General features: G+C 39.7%; 1 protein-coding gene across 1 annotated transcript in view; it reads left to right on the plus strand.

Annotated features, from left to right (window-relative positions):
- LOC110949838 (serine/threonine-protein kinase 32C) overlaps positions 1-23,316 on the plus strand; it is a 106,130-nt gene that overhangs the window by 26,563 nt on the left and 56,251 nt on the right. Inside the window, exon 2 of the mRNA XM_022192100.2 lies at positions 12,487-12,542. Coding sequence (XP_022047792.1) covers positions 12,487-12,542 — 56 coding nt within the window. The remainder of the gene's footprint in view (positions 1-12,486; positions 12,543-23,316) is intronic.

The raw sequence follows: 23,316 nt of genomic DNA on the forward strand, positions 1-23,316 counted from the left end.
GTTCAGGGTAAAAGCTTCAAAAAGACCCGTAGCTCCAAAAGTATGAGATTACAGGGGTTTGTACCCTGTGCAAAGTTTCACTCTTGTACCACAGCAACACAGCAAGAAGACCAAACACACTGGTGTTACTCAGCTGGAATGGATTTTACATTTGTTTGCTTTGCTCTCACTCTCTGTGCTCACATATACACTACAGTTCAAAAGTTTGTGGTCATCCATTCAATTTCATGTTTTCCATGAAAATCTGCACTTTTATTCATGTTCTAGCATAATTGCACAAACAAGTGTTTTCTAATCATCCATTAGCCTTTCAACACATTAGCTAACACAATGTAGCATTAGAACACAGGAGTGATGGTTGATGGAAATGTTCCTCTGTACCTCTATGTAGATATTCCAGTAAAAATCAGCCATTTCCAGCTAGAATAGTCATTTACCACATTAACAATGTCTAGACTGAGTCATTTAATGTTATCTTTATTGAAAAATACTGCTTTTCAGTAGTGTACTGTATACACACACATACAATTTATAATACAACCTAGTTCCTTATGAAGCTGTTCTCATTTACATATTTTTCCTTTTTAGTTGTAAGACAATGGAAAAAGTGTGAGATTGTCAAAGAAATGTATACAAAATCCAAGCAGCTGCACTGTTTAAATCCTGATGTTATAACCACGACATCATCTCACTTATGAGGTAAAGACGACGCCTGTGCTTTGGGTTTGGGGATATACCAAAGTCAAAGAACAAATACCCAGTAGGGAGAAAACCAGTTGCTTCGGCTGCTTGTGTGCTTAATGTACGACCAAACTTTTTTACTTTATTAAGAGACTTGGATCACTTTTGGATTTGCACAACTGACTACAAAATTGAGCCCTTTTTCGTTGTTTTTGTCATGCTAGAGTTGCCTGTTTAACTAAACAGTGTGACAACTATGCTGCATTATACAATGACATTCAAACCAAGTTAACCTAAATGAAATGTGATTTTGCTTTTTTGGAGAAAAATTCATCATTTGGATTGATCAACCCAATAAAAGAAAATGGTCATCAGTGTCAACCTTATAAATAACTAGAAGACATGTTGATCTACACAGTGATATGAGGGGCCCTTGTTCTGCAAGCTAAAATGTTATGCATTTTCTCCATAGTAATTGACAGTTAGAGCATTTTCACAGGTAATAATGAGATAAAAAAACAAAAAATGAACTGCTGCTTTGGAAAACATTTGTGTCTTTACAAAAAGGCTGTATAGTCCTATGTCAGCTGGGATAGACTATGTGGAGTCTATCCCAACTGAGTTCAAGCAAAGGCAGGAGACACCCTGGTCAGGTCATCAGTCTATCACAAGGCTACATATACAGACAATCGCATCACATTCACACCTACAGACAAGTTAGAATAACCAATCAACCTCAGCATGTTTTTGGACTGTGGGAGTACCCGGAGTAAACCCACACATGCACAAAGAAAACACGCAAACTCCATGCAGAAAGGTCCCAGGAAGGCCGGGATGCAAACCAAGATCTTCTAGCTGCAAAGCAAATGTGCTAACCACTACGCCACCGTGGAGCCCCGGTACAGATTTGTGTACATAAAATCAAAAGGTGCATTTTTGGCATAATACCCACTCATATCACTTTATATTATATCGGGTGCAGTTCTAAAAGTGGAGGATAAAGTTTATAGGGTGGAAAACCAATATTAAAGTCTGCAGCTTAAAATAGTTTGCTGCTGAATTCCGAGTAAATTTTGGAAAAATTCAAAAGTTATTGTGTATTTGTTCTCAACTGCAACAGTGAAGTAGTTTTTACACCTGGCTTCAATGCATCGGTGAGGATTTCATTGGGAACAAATTTAAAAACCAGTGGTCATTACGTCAACCTGCAGTTTATGAGTTATTAATAAATTATTGGGGCCATTATGTGAGTCTATGTAAAGGAACACTGAGGGCATCATTTGAAATGGGAGCACAGAATTGGCATAAACACTTGTGCAACCAGCTGCTTTTCCCACTTCCCAGCTCTGCTTTATGATTAGATAAATACAGCGTGCGCATCTTTTAGTGAGGGCTGAATTATGACTGTGGTAATTAGAAGATTTACGTACATGAGCACACACACACACACACACACACACACACACACACACACACACACACACACACACACACACACACACACACACACACACACATTCACTCACTCACTCTCAGACACTGTCAGACTCACACTCTTTTTGCCCCTTGACATGGGCTTCAAGCCAATACCAACTCCTCCACAGGAACCAATCATCCACTGAGTACCCCTGTGGAGCCTACTCAGCATATCATCCTGGTGTGTCAGCAGCTTACAGTCCACACAGAGGAGAATATGTTGTCATTCTCCCGTTGTCTCTGTGCTAAATCTAATTCACTCACACTACCTACAGGCTGCCGCTACCTGCAGGGTTTGGCCGCTGTCTTTTGTGCACCGTCCAATGAAACCTGAGCGCTTGTTGATGGAGCCAGCATACTGTAGTGATTCTGGTTTTCAACCCAGCCTCTCTCTCTTCGCGCTGGTTTCTCTGAAGTACCACTTGACCATGACATGACACAAATAACAAATGCAGTCAGTAGTGCTCCATTGATTTTAAAATCATTTTCACAAGTGTTATCAGAAGAGCAAAAAGGGTAATTGAAGGTTTTCTTACTCAGCGTGGGTCTGTCATGAAAATTTCCCTTGTTTGTTTAACAAATCGATGCCCTCTGACCTTTAATCGTCTGCTTCAACACCCCCTGTGGCAACTGTGTTGAAGTCTACCTCTTGAAGTTGGGAAAGAAGAGCACGGATAACCACTGCTGGTACTGGAAAAAAGCATTCATTGAAACATGTTTCAATAGTTCCAGAGAGTTTGTTAATATATTAGACAGACAAAAAGAAAAACTCACAGATGACATTTTTTCAAGGCTGACATTGAACAATGAAATATTTGTGCTGCTGCAAACCCATTTATTGACTAAACTGCAAGCAATTCACCTCTAGTGTTTGATTCCACTTGCTCAGTCAGCATCGAGACGCTCCACTAGCATGTTGTGATTGAAGTCAGTATAATTCTTGTATGACATAAAAGACCTATATTGCCTCCCACATCATTCTTCCTCCCAGCATGTGGAAGCCAGCCCGGTGCATGAATGGACAGTTACGGGAAATGCTATGTCCGTACTAATTATCCCCTTAGCATGGAACAAGGCCTGGATCTCTTTTGCCCCTTAATCTGAAGAGCAGCTCCTTTCACCAGGCTGGTTAAAAGCAGAGCTGCTACTTCTGTTTTGCTTCCCATTAACCGGTGACTCATACTTCGAGGAAGTGCTGTGATCCAGGATTCATGGATCGATGGCTCAAAAAAACAGTAGCGATGGATGGCTTGGATTGTAATGTCTGTCGTATGCAGTCATATTCTTAAAATGGAAAAGAAAGGGCTCTCAGGTTTCCTTTGTAAATACCAGCAGACACATCTCATCTGCTGTGTGAAGGTTGGCCTCCTCATGTTGAAGTAACATCCAGCGTTTAACTAAGGCTTCATGAAAAATAAAGACCCTGTGAGGGGAACCGTTGCTGTGGGGTAAATCATTTTTGTGGTTTTAGTTTCACAGTGGTAATGGATGATAGAATCTGTTCTAAGAGGGAAAAAAAACAACATTTCTGATAAACTACTGTTATATATGACATATTAAAGCTAAGATAAACACATTAAATCGATTGTCTCTTGTCAGAATTTTCGACCATACATTTGTTTTCCTGCAGACTGATTGATCAAGATAAAGTCGAAGATTAAACTGCGATCAGATTCACCACATCAGTGGAGCTCATTAACTTTTAATTACCACATACCAGCTGCCCATAGCCTTAGATTAGAGGCCTTGAATTTAAAATACACTGCAGTAAACCCGCCACATTCATACTCCTACACCCACTGTACAAATGCCTTCATTCATCATGTAGTTTACATTTGGATAACTAATATCAGGCTTGTTATCTAATAGACTTTGCTGCCCAGATGATACAAAAGCTGTTTGTCTATTTTTACTGATCATGATTTAAAAGATCATTTTGTATTTACAGTTTCACTTGGCTCAGTGTAGTAAACCAAGGTGAAATGACACATTTGTAGTTCGGTGTGTACCTCAGTAGCACAAAAAACAAAAGCAATACTTAAAAAAAAAAAATCTAAGAAAGTCAAAAATACTGTTGAATTAAAATAACTATTAAATAAAAAAAATGTATGCACCTAAATGTTGCATGCTGTTAACAAGATCTGTTTATTCTCACATATATAATAATAAAATATATACCTGTTAAGACGTTTGCAAATTATTCATCAACTTAAGTGAAGCTTTAAAGCATTTTATCAACACTTAGGACACTGCCATCGTAGGAATTAAAGTTTTCATTTGAAAAATGTTTGGCTTCTGTACCTATTTTCCCTGTAGATGACAACTGTACATGGGCAAATATTTATATACAGGGTGACACAAAAAAACGGGAACTTTTTAACAATCCAATAAAACCAAGAGTGATTTGTTTTTTTGTGTCACCCTGTATATGGGCACCCAGATAGCTCACCTGGCTGAGCGGACAACCCATAAAAGGTTGGCCATGGACCCCGATGCAGTGATCATGGGTTTGAATCCATTTACTGCACATCATTCCCTCACTCTTTTAACTACATTCTTGTCTCTCTCCTTCCTCTTCCTGTCTCCTTTGCAATAATGGCAAAAAAGCCAAAACATATATATATATATATATATATATATATATATATATATATATATATGAATCATAATAATATTTATGTAACTCGCCTGTTTAAATTGTATTAAGTCTAAATGTTATGCTTAATTAAGAGAAGGGCTGTTTTGAGTGATGCCGTCACAGGACAGTCAGTGGCAAAGAGAAGTTTGCATGGAGGAAGAATTAGATTCTGTCGAGATACTGACAACCAGATCCACCACACTGGGCTTCCAAACTGCTCTTCAGGAAACTTACCGATAATGTTGTTGAGGGTTTATGCATGTCTTTATCCAGCCAATGGTGGTTACATTTAGTGCAGTGGCCACTTGATTAACCTGCACAGTGTGAATGGAGAAGTCGGAAGTTATGGCAGTAGGAAGGGTGAATACGTGTGGTGTGAGTCAACACATTGTGCGCCTGTAATGCCTAGCTTTCAAGGCTAACCCTGACGCCATGCTGTAGCTAGGGTTGCACCTTTCAGAAACGAAAATGAAGGACGCCCATCACGGCTCCTCAAGTAAAGTTGTAAAGATATTCACAGATTCGGATTTCCGGCATCAATAACCCATTGGATATAGGTTGTCAAAACATAAACGATGCGTCTTGTTTTCCATCGTTGTAAGGTAGACAATGTACTACAAGCCCAGTTTTATCAAAAGTAGCTGTCTTTAAAGTTGCAGGAATAACATTGGTGTCAACAGGAGCCAGTTGAAGGCTGCAGTGATGTTGGTGTGCATTGCTGTCATATCTGATCAAACACATTATTAGCAAATAAATGTCATTGGTGGTCCAGGTCAGGGTTACCCTAGAAAAGAATTAGTTTATAAAACAGCCATGTGAAAGGTCAATACACAACAATCTGCACTCTTTCACAGAGCCGCTCCTGGAAGGCATTCACTGTGTTGCCCTTGGGTTAGCACATGAATGCATAGAAAAAAATGTGTAAAGACTGAATTAAGAGACTCTGAGAGAGATATTCAAGCAAGACTTACTTTGCTTTCTATGTACTCCTGGCTCATCACTTTGTAAAGGGGTTGTGAATGTTGGACTGTTGGTCTGGTAAAATTACATAATTTATCAAGCACTGCCCCAGTGATTTCTGATATCAGAAACCTTTCTGAGGGGAATTTCAACCATCTATCCAGCGCTTCTCTTGCTTTGGTAAGGGAGATGCAAGAAAATGCATTATCATTCTCAACTGCTGTATCTACACCATGTTGCATTTACATTTATTCACATTTTGCTTTATCCTTCTTAGTACCACATGGAGAGCTATGTTCATAGTACAGTGTCTTAGTGTGCAGCACCAGGGTGCAATCAAAGCCACGCCATGTGAGAGGATCAGCCATCTACAGAAGACCAAGAGACTGAGAATCCACACTGGATTAGTCTATCTTCCAGACAAAACACGTTAGCCACACCTTTGTCTTTTGTCTGGGAGGGGCCAGCATTATGGGGTTTATCCTCACCTTACACTGGGCTACACAGGTCAGCCAGCTCTGGGTTTGCCTGGAAAGGCCCAGCAGGTGCTTTTTTCTGTCTTGATTACTCCTTGTCTACATGGACAGGGGGCTGAACACATCAGGATGTGAGCTTCAGAAGCTGACTGACTTTTAAGGAGGAGCTGCATGAGTTAGCATCATACCTGCTGTGGCCACATCTGTCTGTGGCACTGACACACACACACCCTGACACACACACACCCTGACACACACACACACACACACACACACACACACACACACACACACACACACACACTCACGCAGGGTGTCTCAATCAGTAATACAAATGACCAGGAGGAGGTCAGCCAGTGGCAGCCTTCATCAGCCCACATTCCCACATTCTAGTACGTGCAGCACATAGTAACTGTGTGACTGATTTCTTTGGCTTAAATCAGTTCCAGTGCATTTTCAAAAAATCCTTGTGTAATGTAAGCCCAAACTTTTCACATACATCCATCCATTATCTATACACCGCTTCATCATCATTTAGGTGTTGAGGGGGCTGGAGTTATCCTTGCCAGCAAGTTGATTTCTCGCGATATTTGTGAGTTCACAGATCTCTCAAGAAACCATCTTGCTCCGCTCCCGCCTTCACTTTTCGTACAGCACCAAGTTGGTTCGGGCCATTCACGCAGCAGTATTCGTGTGTGGGGCGGGATATCCAGGTGTGATGACGACACCTAGCACCAGTAGATCAAAACAAACATGGCAACGGAGGACAACGATCGTGTAGATGCTGCTGTTAAGTCAGTTTTAGCTGAATCTCCTATCGCTTCTTTGAAGGAAGAACAACGAGAGGCGCTTTGCGCATTTCTGGATGGTAAAGATGTTTGTGCTTTTTTACCTACGGGTTTTGGTAAGAGTTTAATCTACCAATTGGCTCCGCTCGTTGTGAAGATCCCGCAATTGGCTAAAAACAAACCTGTCAGAGGCGGGACATACTGTTGCATTGTCCAATCCGTGCCTCTTTCCTCCGAACGGATTTACATGGAGCGGTCCCAGATTGATATTGTGGAGTACTATCAAGTACTACACAATTATTAATCTGGCTATTGCCAGGTTAGGCTGGAGTCTGTCCCAGTTGACTTGGGGTTAAGGCAGGAGACACCCTGGACAGGTCACCAGACTGTCACAGGGCTGCACATAGAGACAAACAATCACATTCACATTCACAGCTGAGGGACAATTTAGAGTTACCAGTTAACCTTAGCGTGTTTTTGGACTGTGGGAAGAAGATGGAGTAACTGGAGAAAACCCACGCATGCACAAACTCCACGCAGAAAGATCCCAGGAAGGCCGCTACGCTAACCGGTGATCTTCTAGCTGCAAAGCGAATGTGTTAACTACCACACCACTGTGCAGCCCTTTCGCATACATGCATAAAGAAAATATTAGAAACGCCTAGCAATTTTATCCAGATTTTAATTAAGAGAGGCTTAAGCTGTAGTAAATAAAAGTTACCAACAGTTGATTTCACTCATGAAAATGCTACTCAGCTGTGGCTAATTCGAGTCAATTCTGTGAGTTGGGGAAAGAAGAACAACATCAAAATCTTGGCGGGTGACTGGCTACATGCTCTCTGAATGTGTCTTATCTGTTTACACTGGAGCTGCCACGAACAGCCATTTTTCTGTTGATTAATCTGTCAAGCATTTTATAGATTAATCTCAACAAAGAATTTTTCCTGTTAATGGTTTTGTTACTTAAATGTGCCTAAAATCGTGGCAGAAAAAAGTATTTTAGGATAACAAACTGTGCATATCACAACAAGCCCGATGCACATGAACACACACACAAGCCCTGTCAATCAAGGAGAAAAGCCCAGATTGCAGCCTAAACACTAATTTAATGGAAATTCTAAGGTAGCATGAAGGTGATTTAGGGCTTTATGAGTGCATTTACCAGCTGAAAGGACGAAAGCTATTAAAATGCTCCTACACCTACTAATGAACAAACAGCACTTACGATGTTTCTGCCTTTCCTTGCGGTGCATCTTCCAGAAGAGTGCCTGTGTGTTTTCTCTTCAGGTGGTCATTTGTTCTGCTGCTGTACTTTGCGAAATTTTGCACACTCTACACACCGCCTCTTCTTCTCCTCTTTTGTTATATTTCAAAGCAAACCCATAATGGTGAGGCGTTGTATGTGAAGTTAAGCGAAGATCGGCGTACCTTTGTCTGTGAATGTGTTTGTCTGTCAGTATGCAACATCACTCAAAAATGAACGAGTGGATCAAGGAGCACCTCATTAGATTTTGGCAGTGATGTGGCTTATAGTCTGGATCCACGGATTTGTTCAAGATTTCTGTATCACCGCCAGGTAGCGGCACGGCATCGCTGCAACTATGACTACAAGTGAACACTACATCAGCAGCCTGCTGACGATCACATGATTGTGATCCTATTAAATCGAACGTTGCGGACTTAGTGGGACTTACCTTGGCGGAGTACTGTGCACTCTGAGTGCTTTTCTTGTCTAAAACTGTAGCTTTGAGTGCACCCCAACGGTGACTGACCAAAAGTGACTGATGCCATGATACAATTACATCTAAATACAGAAGGAAAACATTTTTTAGAATTCTGTATTGTAATTTTGTGGTTGAAAAATAAATAATTAGCTATATGTTTCTGTCTGTAATGGGACCACAGGAGTTGCAAGTATGGAATATCAGTATTTAGAAGTGGCAGCAAAATGTATTTGGGTCATTCCAGAAGTGGAGGACATTTGAATGTCAAGATTTTTGAAAATTAAACCTTCTCTTTCACAATTTTCTGCTTCATATTCATCAGTAATAGGTAATAAACTATCAAAGGCTTGATTGGCTCAGCTTACACATCAATGGTAACATTTTTATTCCATATTTTATTTGTTGTTTGCTAACCCTACTCTAATCACAGTAACAGGGTTGCTAATCCATGTTAATGTTAGCTTTTTCTCAAGAGTAGAAGCTAGATGTTTAGCTAGCTGTTTGTTACTGTTGACCAAGAGGACAAACTGACTGATGGAAAAAGAAGTAAAGAAAAAAATGGAAAGAATTTGTCTTTTCCTGATAAACTGCATAACAGGGTTGCATGAGGCAGAGTGTGACATTCAGTCAAGACTGACAATGTGATGAAAATCTGGAAAACAGAAGAGGGGACATCGCTTTGCTCTACCCATTCTTTTGTAAAACTGATGATATTAATTCCAGCGTATCGTGTGATTCACTGTTTTCTTCTGCTTCTACCACCTAAAAATGTTCTGCTAGCATGTTGTGGGACACACATTTCATGCATAATTGTTATTTAAAATATTATGTTGATTGAATAAAATGTTCCCACGATTACAAGAGACATTAATGATAAAAAGCCAGAATAGTCATTTACCACATTCAATGTCTAGACTGTATTTCTGACTCATTTATCTTCAATGAAAAAAACGTCTTTTCTTGAAAAAAATAAAAACATTTCTAAGTGATCCCAAACTTTTGAACAGTAGTCTATATTTACATGGCAGACAGTTGTTTTCTGCTATATTAGTACTATATTTCTGGTAAAAATGTGGCCTGTTGCACATTTAAATATGCAAGTCATATCTTAAAATGCATGGAAGCAGCATTCATTATAGTGATGCTGCCAGTACTAAGGTATAAGTTTGTTTTGCAGACTGCTATATTTTAGTTTGTATTATACAGCAAAGATTTAGGTTTGTAGTTGAAATTAATAAAATTATTTCAGTCTGAATTTGAATTGCAGTATTGATCAGTACAATGCTATATATATTTTCCTTAGGTTGTTCAGTTCTACTACAGAGTAGAAAAGGTGGACATAATACCTAAATAATAAATAGTGTGACTATTTATTATTTAGTATTTATTTCCAGAGCCTTCTATTGGATTGCTCTGCATTATACAGAGGTTTTTATTTTTCTCTTTCATTGAGAGGAATAGCTCATTAACTCTTCCTCACCACTCCCATCTCAGGGTTGATTTTACACAGGACGACTCTGTCAATGTGCAGAATGCGCATCCACTGAAAAAGGCAATGGGCCAAAACGTCTGACTTTGCTATTATACATATTGAATTAAGAACGCATGAGGAATGATTGCAGTGCAGTGGGCTGGATGTTTTTCTGAAATAAGACTCCTCTGCCTTCACCTCTGCTTTGATGTTCCACCCAGATTAGCTCATTTAGAGATCATGGGTCTTTCTTATGTATCCTTTTATTTCTTCATTTACTAAAATTTAACCATGCAGTGGATGATTTTGATAATAATTGTTGCGGCTTTGTTAAATTGTTCAATTTTCTGTGACACAGACTCATTTCAGTCAATTTACATGCGCTGAATGCTTTTTATGATATGATGATCAGATAGAGTAGAAAGTTTAAAAGAGGTTGACTTCATAAATATAATTAGTTGTGCAGAGCTTCAGAAAAGTTATGAAAATACAAAACTGTGCACTGACTGACATTATCAGAAAAAAACTTTGAGTGTAATTCTTGTTTTGTCTGCTAGATATCCATTCTTTATTTCTCTTTCACAAACTGTAGAGATGACCTGATTTTCATTCTGACAAAAGTGTTCTTTATGTTGCTTGATTGTAAGTCAGTGTCTATTCATTCACTGTTGTGTTTCTATAGTCCATTGCCCATTGGTTGAAATAGTTATTCTGAGTGGGTTTTTTTTTGTTTTTTTTGCAACTTACATCTGGCCTGGTTGATCACTGTAAGGCTTACAACACATTTTAGCTACCTTAGCCGTGACTCAAAATAACGATGTCAATGAGTTGGTCCACCTCTCTGGTCCTGAATGAAGTACTTAGCTACAATTGCATGGTTCACCATGAAATTTGTTGAAGATGTTCATATTTTTTTTTCGATAATACAAAGTGTAATGGCTTAGCTTTTCATCTAGCACCGTCGTTTATCCATTTTTTTGTATGACCAAAAACTACAAAAGTAATGACAAGCAATTCCCATCAGCCTCAGCTGTACTTTTGTTTTAGTGGTTAATTAGCAACACAAAGATGCTACCTAAAATGTGGGAGATTTTAAATTTCATCAAACAGGGCATTAACCCTATTGACATGGTGGTTGCTTAGTAACTTTGTCCCTTTCCTAAGTCTACTGTAGTTTGTGGATGTCAACTAACCCATATTACACAAACATGAAAGAGTCGAAGCTGCAAAGCGCTGTGCTGGATCCAAAAATTGAAGAAACGACAATCCCAAAGCAGAATCTCCCCATCTTGCTTTGCCACAACTCGCTGCAATGTGCTGCAGTTGTAGTCAATAATAAGATCAGTTTCATATCTGCTTTGTAAATGATCTGCTCATGTTACACATTCAGTGTAGCCATAGTCTTAGGTTCAGTTTCCCTGACACGGCTTATGCCTAGTCTGAGGCTAAAAGCCTTTCAAATTTTTCTTTCAATCTATGACAAGACTTGATTCATGCCAGGGAAACTGCCGGTTCATCTCAATAATTAGGACTATGTAGGAGGACAGTGAACCTGTAACTACAGACAAAAGGATGGTCTTAACTGTCAAAGACTGTCACCTAACAGCATTCAAATAGAGTATATGTTGTTAAAGATCAGACAAAAAAATTGCTCAAAGCAAGCTAGAAGGGAAGTTGGGTGAAGTACAGGTCTGGCAGAGCATCAGCAGTGAAATGTGATGTGTGTGGGCTGCAGACTTCAGCCAGGTTTTGATTGCAAAAGATTTGCAACTAACTAACTGGAAAAAAAAAACAAAACAAAAAAACAATCCTGTTACGTCTGCACTGCCTGTAGACACCACCGTCCAATTATCACAGTTGAACTTGTTTTATGGCACTTATTTAGGTTGTTTTCTCCTGACTAGATCCTTGCTTGTGTTGTATCTACTATGAACGTCGCCTTGGATAAAAGTGTCTGTTAGATTAAATTGCAGAATTGTAGCCATTATAGGTGATAAACAAAGGACTGCAGTACCTTTAGTGTTCATCTGATGTAAGTCATTGGATGGATGCTTCGAGCCAGCACTTGAAAAATCACAGTCATTGTTTCACATTGAAACTAAACATGATTTTGAATTGATTTTGATTTAATAATCATAGGTACTGGAGTGCAGAGCTGAAAACAACAACAAATTGTCTTAAAGCTACTGTTCTATGATTGTACATATCGTGTTTTTTGTAGCTGAACTGTTGAAGTCCTACTCACTGTGTTTCTCTTTTTTCTCCCCCACAGTAAACTTTGACCACTTCCAGATATTGCGTGCCATTGGAAAGGGGAGCTTTGGGAAGGTAACATAACCTCCATTTTCCATTCTTTGTGTGTGTTGGTGTGTGTTCTGACCCCTCAGTTACCCACCGCAGTCATTATCTCTAAAGAATCAGGGAAGGCCAAGCTGAACGGCTCTAGGAGAGATTACACTGGTTCCCATCCTATTAGGGTGCTTAAAAGATAAGTAATTTTCGATCTGAGTTATAGTTATAAATACAGCTGATGCAATTCTTTTGGTAAAGTCACTTAGAGCGAGCCAATTTACTTTTCATCACTTGCCAGCCAACCTGTTGGGAGTTGTGACCCCGTGTCTCCATTTAATTACAGAGCAGCACAGTACTGTGGTTGCATTTGTCATCATGCTCACTGGTTGGGCTGAATACAGCAGGGAGGAAAACTTGGTGTGTGTGTGCGTGTGTGTGCTGCACATTGTGAAACCAAATTACTGCAGCTCTTTTCAACCTTGTCTCAGGTGCCAATATCGTCACTGGTGGCCATTGTTGATAAAACATACATTTTGAATTAACTTGTTTAGCATTTGTTTGTCGAAGAATTCCTTTGTGTTCGCATTGAATGCCTGTTTGAGACTTCAATAACGAGTTCAAAGAGTGTGTGTTGACACACAATTGGACTCCAGAGATTTGAATAGTTTATCTTCATTTTGAATCCCAAATATCATGCCTAATATTTGTTCATTTTACTTGTGTCTGTGGACGCCTTTGCAAATTCTTTCTGCTTTGCTCTTCTCAAAACACAATCTTTTTTCTAAAAACATGTCGCTCTGTTATATGGAAAGTCGTTGCCGATGCTGAATACATTACCATGTGAATTTATGTTAATTTTTACTTATTGCTTTGTTCCCTCAAGCTGCTGTCACTTCCCTTATGATACTGAGGGGAATCTGCAGTAAGCCAGGAAGCAGTGCAACCCACATTTTGTGAATAATGATTTACACTCACTCCAGATTTGGGGGAAAAATATCATATGTAAATAAAATAAAAGCCCATTCATACTTTTGCTTTTTAAATGCAAACGTATTCTGTTCTGGCTACGATATCTACTCTACAAAAAGACGTGAATGGTGTTTCTTCCTTTGACTGAAGCATCTGACAACACAAGCCCGCTGCTTCATTCGGGATGCTGGGAAGATAGGCACGGTCCTTGTCTGGCTTCCAGTTGTGCAGTATGTTTGCACAGTCATGTTCACGCCCACTTCTATGGAGCCACGTGCCTGCTCATACAGGCTAACTACACTCAGCAGTCAGACAGATGCTCACAGAGACATCCAGATGAAGTCTGTCCTTGTTCGAGGTCATCTTGTCTGTTTTTTTTTCCCACTGTGGCCCCACTCCGTGTTCCTGCTGTTTCTGAACAGCACAAGTGTTTAACTTCCCATAAAATATACTAAGGCGGGGGAGAAAGTAGTTGAAAATAAATATGATACCTGAACCATGACTTCAGTGTTCATTACAAGCCAAATGTGGAAAGTCATTATATTATTAGACTAGTGTCACAACCTTTGGTTGCTACTTTCTGCACCATAAAGTTCATCTTCTGTATTATTATTCATCAAATGAAATATGGTTGTCACGATCTATAGTAGTTTAAATGGTGTGTTAAGCATTTCAATATACAAAATGACAACATAAAAGTGTGTGTGCATGTGTGGTTACAAAGCAATGCAAAGAGAGGAGGACTGAGAGAGGCGTAAACAAAGGGAGAGGTGTTTACTTCTCGCTGTAGCCATGTGAAACACGATCTGTATGTTGCAGCTTGAGTAGGTGCTCCGAGAAAATAGGTTCGTTGCCTTGCAGTACTGTAGATGTGTGTGTGTCTTTGCACTTGCAAACTGAGAGAATGTATATTGTGAGGCTCCTTCGTGCACAGCGGGGTGTCGTGAGGAAGGTTGGAGCTGAGAGAGAAAAGCTGCCAGAGGGGAAGCAGAGGAAACCTCCTCCTCCAAAATGCCATCTGCAAACATGTCGAACATGCTTTCAGCCTGCTCTTCATCTCCACATTTTACATTCTTTTCTATAGGCATACAGTATCATGGTATACAATATCCTGCACCAGTCTTCTCAGTCTCTCTTTTTATTACAAGAGTTTCTCTTTGTTTTTTCTGCTTGTCTTAACCCTCTGAACCCAAGCAGCTTCTGGGCATTATTTGCTCATATTTTGACTTTACTGTGGACTCATTTTTCACGACAGTATGAAGTCTGGCACCTCCATGGCAACAGCGCAACCATAGCTAGAAGTAGACAGATCTCAAAAATGTCCTCTGTGCAGTGTAACAAGGTAATAATTCTATATGTCAAAGAACTGAAAGGTTTCATGTCTTAAGTGAGCAGGGATAGGCTCCAGCCTCCTCATGCTGCTCTACAGGATAAAGCGATATAGAGAACATGGGTAGATAATAGTCTTCAAAAACCTGGATTTAGCTTATACAACTTTTTATTTTTCTTACATTTCCACTTCCTCTACAAATGAGGCATTTTTCACAGTACTCTGCACTCGACTAAGATATTTCATCATGCTGAATATGTTGTCCAACAACTTGCTGATAAAATTCAGTGATTTATGTTTTTAATGTTTTTCCAGTTTGTGGTTATGATAAATGATGTCATTTTCATCATATTTTTAAAAAGACATTTTCACTTTCAACCAGCCACCAGGTTTTCGGTTCAACACTTCATACAAAGCTGCACAGTGGCTCGGTTCTTGGCACTTTCTACTTACAGCTAGAAGATCCCCGGTTCACGTTTACGGCTTCCCGGGATCTTTCTGCATGGAGTTAGCATGTTCTCCCTGTGCATGCGTGAGTTTTCTCCGGGTACTCTGGCTTCCTCCCACAGTCCACAAACATGCTGAGGTTAATTGATAACTCTAAATTGTCTGTAGGTGTGAATGTTTCGTCATTCAAGTGCTGCCAGGCCTACTGCATGTTAATGCAGACTAATGCCCCAACTGCTGGCATACCGACACTGCAGATTACAGTTTTACAAACTATACCTGAAATGTCTGTGTCAGTGTCTGAATACATAAATGAGTCCAGGTCATACTCATGTCACTCTCTATGCTGACGGCTGCGTGTGGTTTAAGGTACCAACGAAACAGTGGAATATAATCCCAACTACGCACACCATATTGGTTCACTACCAGCATTGAGTTGTATGCTCGCAAGAAGTGCCAGGTTGATTGATATTTCTATGTTAAAGAACCAATTATAACCAAAGCTAATAGAGATTTAAAACCAGCTAAACAAAAAGCAAGACAACTAACCTCTTTAGCCAAACCTAAACACGGTAGCAACACCCACCACGAACAACAGAAACTAATACAATACAAACGTGTCAAGTGTGCATAATTAATGAAATAAAACTGGTGCCTCAAAACATCATTTTGAACAAGACATAACATGCTAATCACCACCTCTCAATATCGACAGGACACACATGAGACACAAGTAGCTTCTCACTGAGTTAGCTAGCTGTTAACAGGAGCTACAGTCTTCACCAAGACAAACAAGGCTGCTAACAGAAGCTCTCATTTCCATTAAGCCACCCCTTAGTGGCTACGGGACACACACAACCCACACAAAAGCCTCACAACTCAAGAAGCACCAGAGTGAACTGATCATGTTAAATCCCAGCCACCCTGACTTAGAGTTTGGTTGCAGATTTATAGACCTGTGATTATGGCTGGAGTCGTGTAGGTGGAGGAGTTGTGGTGGTGGACCAATCCGACAGGTGGGGAGGCAGGGAGAACCGGGGCTGAAAGCAGGTCTGGAGTTCCAGGCCAATCACTCCTGATGACTGCCAGGTGGGATTCGGAGCTCGGTTACAAACCAGCAGCAAACAATATCAGTCTCTAAAGCCGCCTCAAACCACAGACGCTTTATAAGTCCAGTTCAAACTACACGGTCACCAGACACCATAACACCTTAACACCTTATTTTCCAGCTAATTTTTGGTCACACATTTGTGTAAAGTTGCTACACTCAAACTCCAGCTGCCCAGCTAGAGCTCACCATGACCTTCATGTGAAGAATATTGCACAACATTGCTGCCACTAATTAAGGCAACGTAGTATATTGTGTATTAAATCAGCTCTACAAAGCTCTGTTTGACAAGCACAGAATTATATCTCAATGCCATCTGAAGAAAAATCTATTTCGATGCCCTTGACAGTGTTCCAGCATATTAGAAAGGTCCCGAGTTCTACACACAAATAATTCTGTACAGTTAAAAGTGTTTTTTCAACTTTAAAGAAAAAATAAAATCAAAAACCCAGCAGGACTAACAGGTTAATGCATATAAAGACTTACCAGATGCCAAAACACTCCACAGATGCTGGAACACACACACAGAGTTTAGAACACTGAAAAATGATTTGTCCTTCATCACAGTGATCAACAAGTCGAAGTTGAAATTTGCTGTTCACATTACAAATGAATTATCTTCCAAATCAGTGTGATTCGTACTGACTAAGATCTTTTCTGCTTGTAAACTCTGTGGGAGAGTTTATCGTGCTTTTCAGCTCAAGGGTTAATTTTACAGACAAATCATAATGAAATTTGTGTAACCTGGACCAAACTTTACTCATATCTCACTCTCTTCTGCCAAGAATCTCACCATTTTCCACTTATCTCCGAGCAAAACATTACCCACCTCCCTACTTTCAGCATATCAGCGCAGGTCGTTCCCTTCCTTCTCATTTCAAGGTCTAAGATTGAGTTTTTCTCTCCATCCCCCTCTGCTCAGCTCATAATTCAATTCGAGTGTGTTTTAGGGGCATGCCACTAAAGAAAACTGTGTTGGCAAAGCAATATAGTACTATTAAAAATAAAATATGGCATTAATGTTTTTTGTATTCCCACTGTAAACTCGGTCTCTCTTTGCTTCTCCCTCTGACATTTTGGAGCATCTGTCCTCCAGCAGATGGGGTGAAGAGTGATGGCATTGAGGTGTGATTATTTCCACAGCAGTGGAGGATATAGCTCATTTGTAACATGACTGCTACTGTGCTGGAAGGCCATATACAGACCAAGAGTAAGGATAATTGCCTGCTCCCCTGTTGCTCTCTCTCTCCTCCTCTAGCTTTTCCCCATGAGCATCACACTTTTGCCCCCCTTTGTCATTCTACCTTCTCCGCTCTGGCTGTAGAGGAGGCTGGTGTTTTTCACCGCAGGGCTCATTAAGGTCTGTTCTTTGAGAGGTTGAGTGGGGCGCCTGCTCTCGAGGGGGACATGACAGGCATTGGCACTGATGGCAGTTTAGTGACAGCTCCTTAATGCCAACTGTCACAGGACGAGGTAAACATCAAAACACGGAATGGGGAGGCGGATGGAGAGAGACAAGGAAGGTCAAAGGTAAAAGAGGATCTCAGCTGGTGTTTTCTACATCTTCATTCCCTGTACCACGTGCACACTTAGCTAGAAATAAACCCTCATTAGGACCCCGGTGATAGAATCAGAAAAACAGACATAAGCTGGATTGGAAGGGAGATGAGGAGAAAGGGACAGCAATAGAGACTGTGGCATGTTCATCATATCAGGGAGGATACCAGTATCTGTGAAAAGGTCAGAAGATGATGAAGCCTTTGTTAGTGTTTTTATTCTGTGTTTTCCCTGCAGGCCTTCCAGAGTTCTCCTGCATCTAAAGATGTGATAGTGAAGTCTGATAATGCTCATAAGGACTTCTCCCTCCTCTTCACCTTCTAGCTGCAGGTGTGAAGATGAGAGTTGATTTTGCAGACTGCAGCTTTGCAGCCCAGCTGCTGTGTAGCCCTCGGCAACCTATTACCCCAGAAATGTATGCTCTTCCATTACATTACACCTCTGTAAGTCTCACAGTACAAAGCTGCACTGCAAAACCACTAAAAGAAGCAGGAGCCTTATGGATTTAATAGCCTCAGGACTCAAGAATCTGCTTGAACACATCATCCAAAGAGCGTTTTTGTTTGTGTTCATTTTGAACACATTTTGTTGAGGCCCTGACACTTTCTGGCCAACTAAATATAACATACATAGTAAAAAAAAAAAAAAAAAAAGCAATGCTGTGAGCCAGAAAGCTGTTAAATGTTCTGCTGCAGTCTGTATCTTATTTTATCATCATCCAAGTTTGCCAAAGTGTGCCTTTGTACATACACATAAACATTAATGAGCTCTGTATTCTTCCACTAATAATGGAGTTAAATTCTTGCTTGTATTCATCACCATTCCAACTATTCATCCCTGGAGAATCCATATTCAGTAGTATAGCATCGTTATTTAATTTTGCTGCCTGTGTTAGCCAGAAACAGACAGTTTTGTTCCACCTCCTCATCTTGGATATCTGTGCGGCTCTTTGGAGAATGAACTACAAAACTGTGGGAAGCATATTTCTACAGATAAAGTTACATTTTTGATTAAAGTCTGATGTGGATCTTTGATTAAATTGCTCTCATTTGGCTTTAAAAGTTCAGATAAGAATTCCATCAAACCGCAAACTCAGTGCCCTTAAATTACATTGCTGCACTAGGCTCGACATCAGGACAGATGAGGGGCTTTAAGATATTTATACCTTTATCACCTCTGAAAGTACAAAACATTGACATTTGAAAGTGTGAGTGCCTGGATTTTTCCAGCATTAAATATCAAAACAATGACTCAACAGAATTGAGTGCAAGAGCTTTAAGAACAACCATCCAGCTGTAGCTGTAACTAGCCCTAAGTATTGTGCACAGGCTTGTTGTCTGAAAAAACTCTGCATTTAAAGAGTTCAAGGACTGATGTTTTCTTGTAGTCTTTTCATATTACATTATTTCATGTCCAGCTAGCAAGCTATCTCGCAATGATACAGAAATTTTTAACAAATGCGTAAATCCAGACTATAAGACGCATCACTGCAAAAATCTAATCACTTGGTCCTTGTGTCATTTCTGACCTTCCCAGAAAATTTATTCCAAGACCATTTAGTCTGTTTTTGAGTCATGTTGCTAACAGACAGACAGACAGACAGACAAATCACACCACTGCATTCCTTGACAGAGTAATAAAGGCCTTAAGGAATCTGAAAGCATTCTAGTTGAAATAAGAAAGCAATAACAATCCTTGATTTTTTTTATGTCCCTTGAGCTAACTAGCATTAGCTCTATACTGCCATACCATATGAATGTATTTTCTTTATTTTTCTTTATTTTCATATCATGTAGGCTACTGTACATGATACTTCAACCTGTCAGGATGCAGACTATTCACATGAAGCTTTCATCTGTTTTTATTATTTTTATCCCCCGCCGGCCGTAGGCAAGGAGGGGGGTATTGGCGTCTGTACGTACGTCCGCACGTCCGCATTTCGTTTCCGGAGCATATCTCTGAAACTACTTGAGGGATTTCATTCATATTGCACCCAGGCCACCTCTATGTAGTATAGATGTGCCTTTTGGGGTGTATGACCTTGACCTGATTTTCAAGGTCATAGTGAGGCACTCCAAATACTTTTTTGTTTCCGGATCATATCTCAGAAACTAGTTGAGGGATTTCATTCATATTGCGCACACTAGGCCTGTTGGTAATGTAGATGTGGTTTTGGGGGTGCATGACCTTGACCTGATTTTCAAGGTCATAGTGAGGCACTTCAAATATTTTTTTGGTTTCTGGATCATAGCTCAGAAACTACTTGAGGGATTTCATTCATATTGCGCACACTAAGCCTGTTGGTAATGTAGATGTGCCTTTTGGGGTGTATGACCTTGACCTGACTGTTTTTTTTTTTATTGTAGTGAAGATGTATCATTTTGTAGGTGTATCGTCCAGTATATGTTATTTCTTGCACTGAGAGGTACTATATATAAGGCGGGGGATGTTTTAAGTGGAGCGTGTTTATTTTTTAAACTGTAAAGTGTATGCTTAAGACCCTTTTACAGACGTTATGAGTTCACTGTAAAATAAAAGGCCTTAGAAGTGAGATTAATTAGTTAGGAAGCTACAGCTGATTAAATCTTGTAACTAAAGTCGTCATATCGGAGCATAAAATCCTGTAAAATCCATAAAAGCCTGTTTGAAATCGAGGACCTCTTGTAACCCTTTTTCCAGAACTTATTTTGATGCAAATTTTGAAGTTTTGCATTAGAAAAGGTTAGTGTTTGCTTGAGGTGATTTTTGACTTCTTTTTTCTTTTTTTTTTTAAAGACTCAATCAAATTAAAAAAAAAAGACTCAATCGTGTAAAATCAAAGATGGAACACCTTCTCCTAAGAAATTTTTAAGTCAAACTTTTAACTCATTTAAAATATTTATCTACTGTTTATGCTTCTTTTTGTTGTCTTTGTCTCCAAACTGCATGAAACATGTCCAGTACCAATGGGCATGAATGAATACTCACAAATTTCCACACGAATATAGTAATTCCTGAAGACCTCTTTGCATTTTTCTCTTGTAGATGGTGAAAACTTAGTTTGAGTCTTTTTTGCCTTTAAGGATTTTTTTATCAGTTGACGACCAACTGTTTTCTTCTTTTACTCTCTTTAATACAGCCATGTGTAACGTCGCCCTCTGATGACATCACAAGGCCTAGTTTATTCACTTCAAAGCGGTTAATTGATTTTCCTTTAACAGAGAGCTCAAGGAAGGAAACCTCCAAAACACAGAGAGAACCAGAGCAGCAAGCTGTCTGACACATAAATTAAAACATCATGTTAAATCCTTGAGCTTAACAAGACGGGGATCAAGGTACCAGAACGAGTGTCAGTCAACCAACGGTCAATTTTGATGCTCTCTGATTAATATTACAATGCCGTTCAAAAGTTTGGGATCATTAGAAATATCCTTGTTTTTGAATGAAAAGCATTTTTTTTTTCAGTGAAGATAACCTTAAATTAATCAGAAATACACTCTAGACATTGTTAATGTGGTAAATGACTATTCTGGCTGAAAATGGCTAATTGTTAATGGAATATCTACATAGGGGTACAGAGGAGCATTTCCAGCAACCATCACTGCTGTGTTCTAATGCTACATTGTGTTAGCTAATCATGTTGAAAGGCTAATTGACGATTAGAAAACCCTCGTGCAATTCTGTTAGCACATGAATAAAAGTGTGAATTTTTGTGGAAAATATGAAGCTGTCTGGGTGACCCCAAACTTTTGAACGGTAGTGTATGTTTCAGTTTTAATAGAATGGTGCTATATTAATTTGTTAGGTCATAGCACCTTTGAATTATCAAACAGCCTCTATTTCCATTTTGATGAGGTAGAAGAAGCTATCAGATAACAGCTTGCAAATTCTATCATGTTAATGAATATGAATGAGACATTCCACCTTTATTGAAACCCTCTGGTACATCATGAACGCCTTCAGTAAACCCTAAGAGAACATGCTCAAGATAAGCCTTAGGCCCTTTTTATACATCTTAGTCTCCTTTACATTCTTTGATGCATGTAATCCTCATTAAAGCGTCCTTAGATTTCTCCACCTTCATACATGAATGCTTTCAAAGTCTTTCTGTGTATTTTATATAAATTAAAGGTGAACAAAGACTCCAGGCAATCTTGTTATACATTTATGCTTTGAGATAATTTCTCTGCCATTTGGTGTCTTTTCCCAGGAGGCATTTTGGAATTTTCCTATTAGTTCAATCATGTGTATTTAAAGTTTTTCTTCAGCGTTACAAATGCCACACAAATGTTAGAAATCTCTATTTATGTATTATGTTGCTCTCTTTTCAGCCACAACATTCAAACCACTGACAGGTTAAATAATCAATGAAGTGATGATCATCTTGTTACAAAGCAGTATTTTGCTGGGAAACTTTGGACACACTTTGACATGTACCACCCAGCTAAACATAGCTGCAGATAGATGGCCTCCTCCAGCAGGACAGTGTGCCCTGCCACACCCCAGAAACTGCTGAGGAAGGTCTCAGCGAACACGACAACGAGCCCTAGACATTGACCTGGCCTCCAAACTCCAAAAATCCAAATCTGATTGAGCATCCATGAGTTGCATCAGAAAGAGCCCCTTCTATGCCCACAGAGGTCCTCTTGTTCTATCTCCAACAGGTCAGAGCTATTTAGGTAGCACAGTGAGGACACACCAGTGAACAGCTCAGGGCTGCCCATGTCAAATCATCACGTGTCAGTATACACCGTTCTGTGAGTCTACATGTGTGCAGACTTTCCTGAGGAACTTGCCCGTAGTTCATCAGAACATTTTGACATATAAACATGGTTGTCCTGCCTCTCACAAAATACCCACAAGCATGGATGGTGTCGAGTAGAAATCTACTGCAAAATGAATGTCAGTGACAGCCCTGAGCTGCTCCATGTTGTGGGTGTTTGTATTTTCAGTCAAATACCCGCATATGATTTGCAGATGTTCATTGCTTCCCTGATTTTGGTAGTTTGCAAAGATATAGAGGCACTGTAATATCACAAACAGGGAGTTATCATGTGAGCAGATGATCAAACTGTTTGAGTGCAAATTCACTTTCATGTGTAATGGTGATGCGTAGTTTCCAAGCAACGGGTACTGTAACGATGGTGTGTCCCATTCCTCCTTTTTATACCATTTGGAACCCTCACAAATTAACACACTCCAGCACTACAGCTGTGACATCGATTAAGTCTGTGTGGGTTTAGTGTTGAGGCCTTAGGGTGGAGGCTGGGCAATAGACACTGGATCGGTATCAGGACCAGATTAAATGATTCAGGTAAGAGTCAAAATGTGACAAATTCACATTAAAAGGAGTTTATTTTTCAGTGTTCTATGTTTCATCAGTTTGCTTATGCATTGTCTGGGATGAACTATGCATGGTG

The sequence above is a fragment of the Acanthochromis polyacanthus genome, chromosome 15 (genome assembly GCF_021347895.1).
Source record: "Acanthochromis polyacanthus isolate Apoly-LR-REF ecotype Palm Island chromosome 15, KAUST_Apoly_ChrSc, whole genome shotgun sequence".
NCBI classification, from domain to species: domain Eukaryota; kingdom Metazoa; phylum Chordata; class Actinopteri; family Pomacentridae; genus Acanthochromis; species Acanthochromis polyacanthus.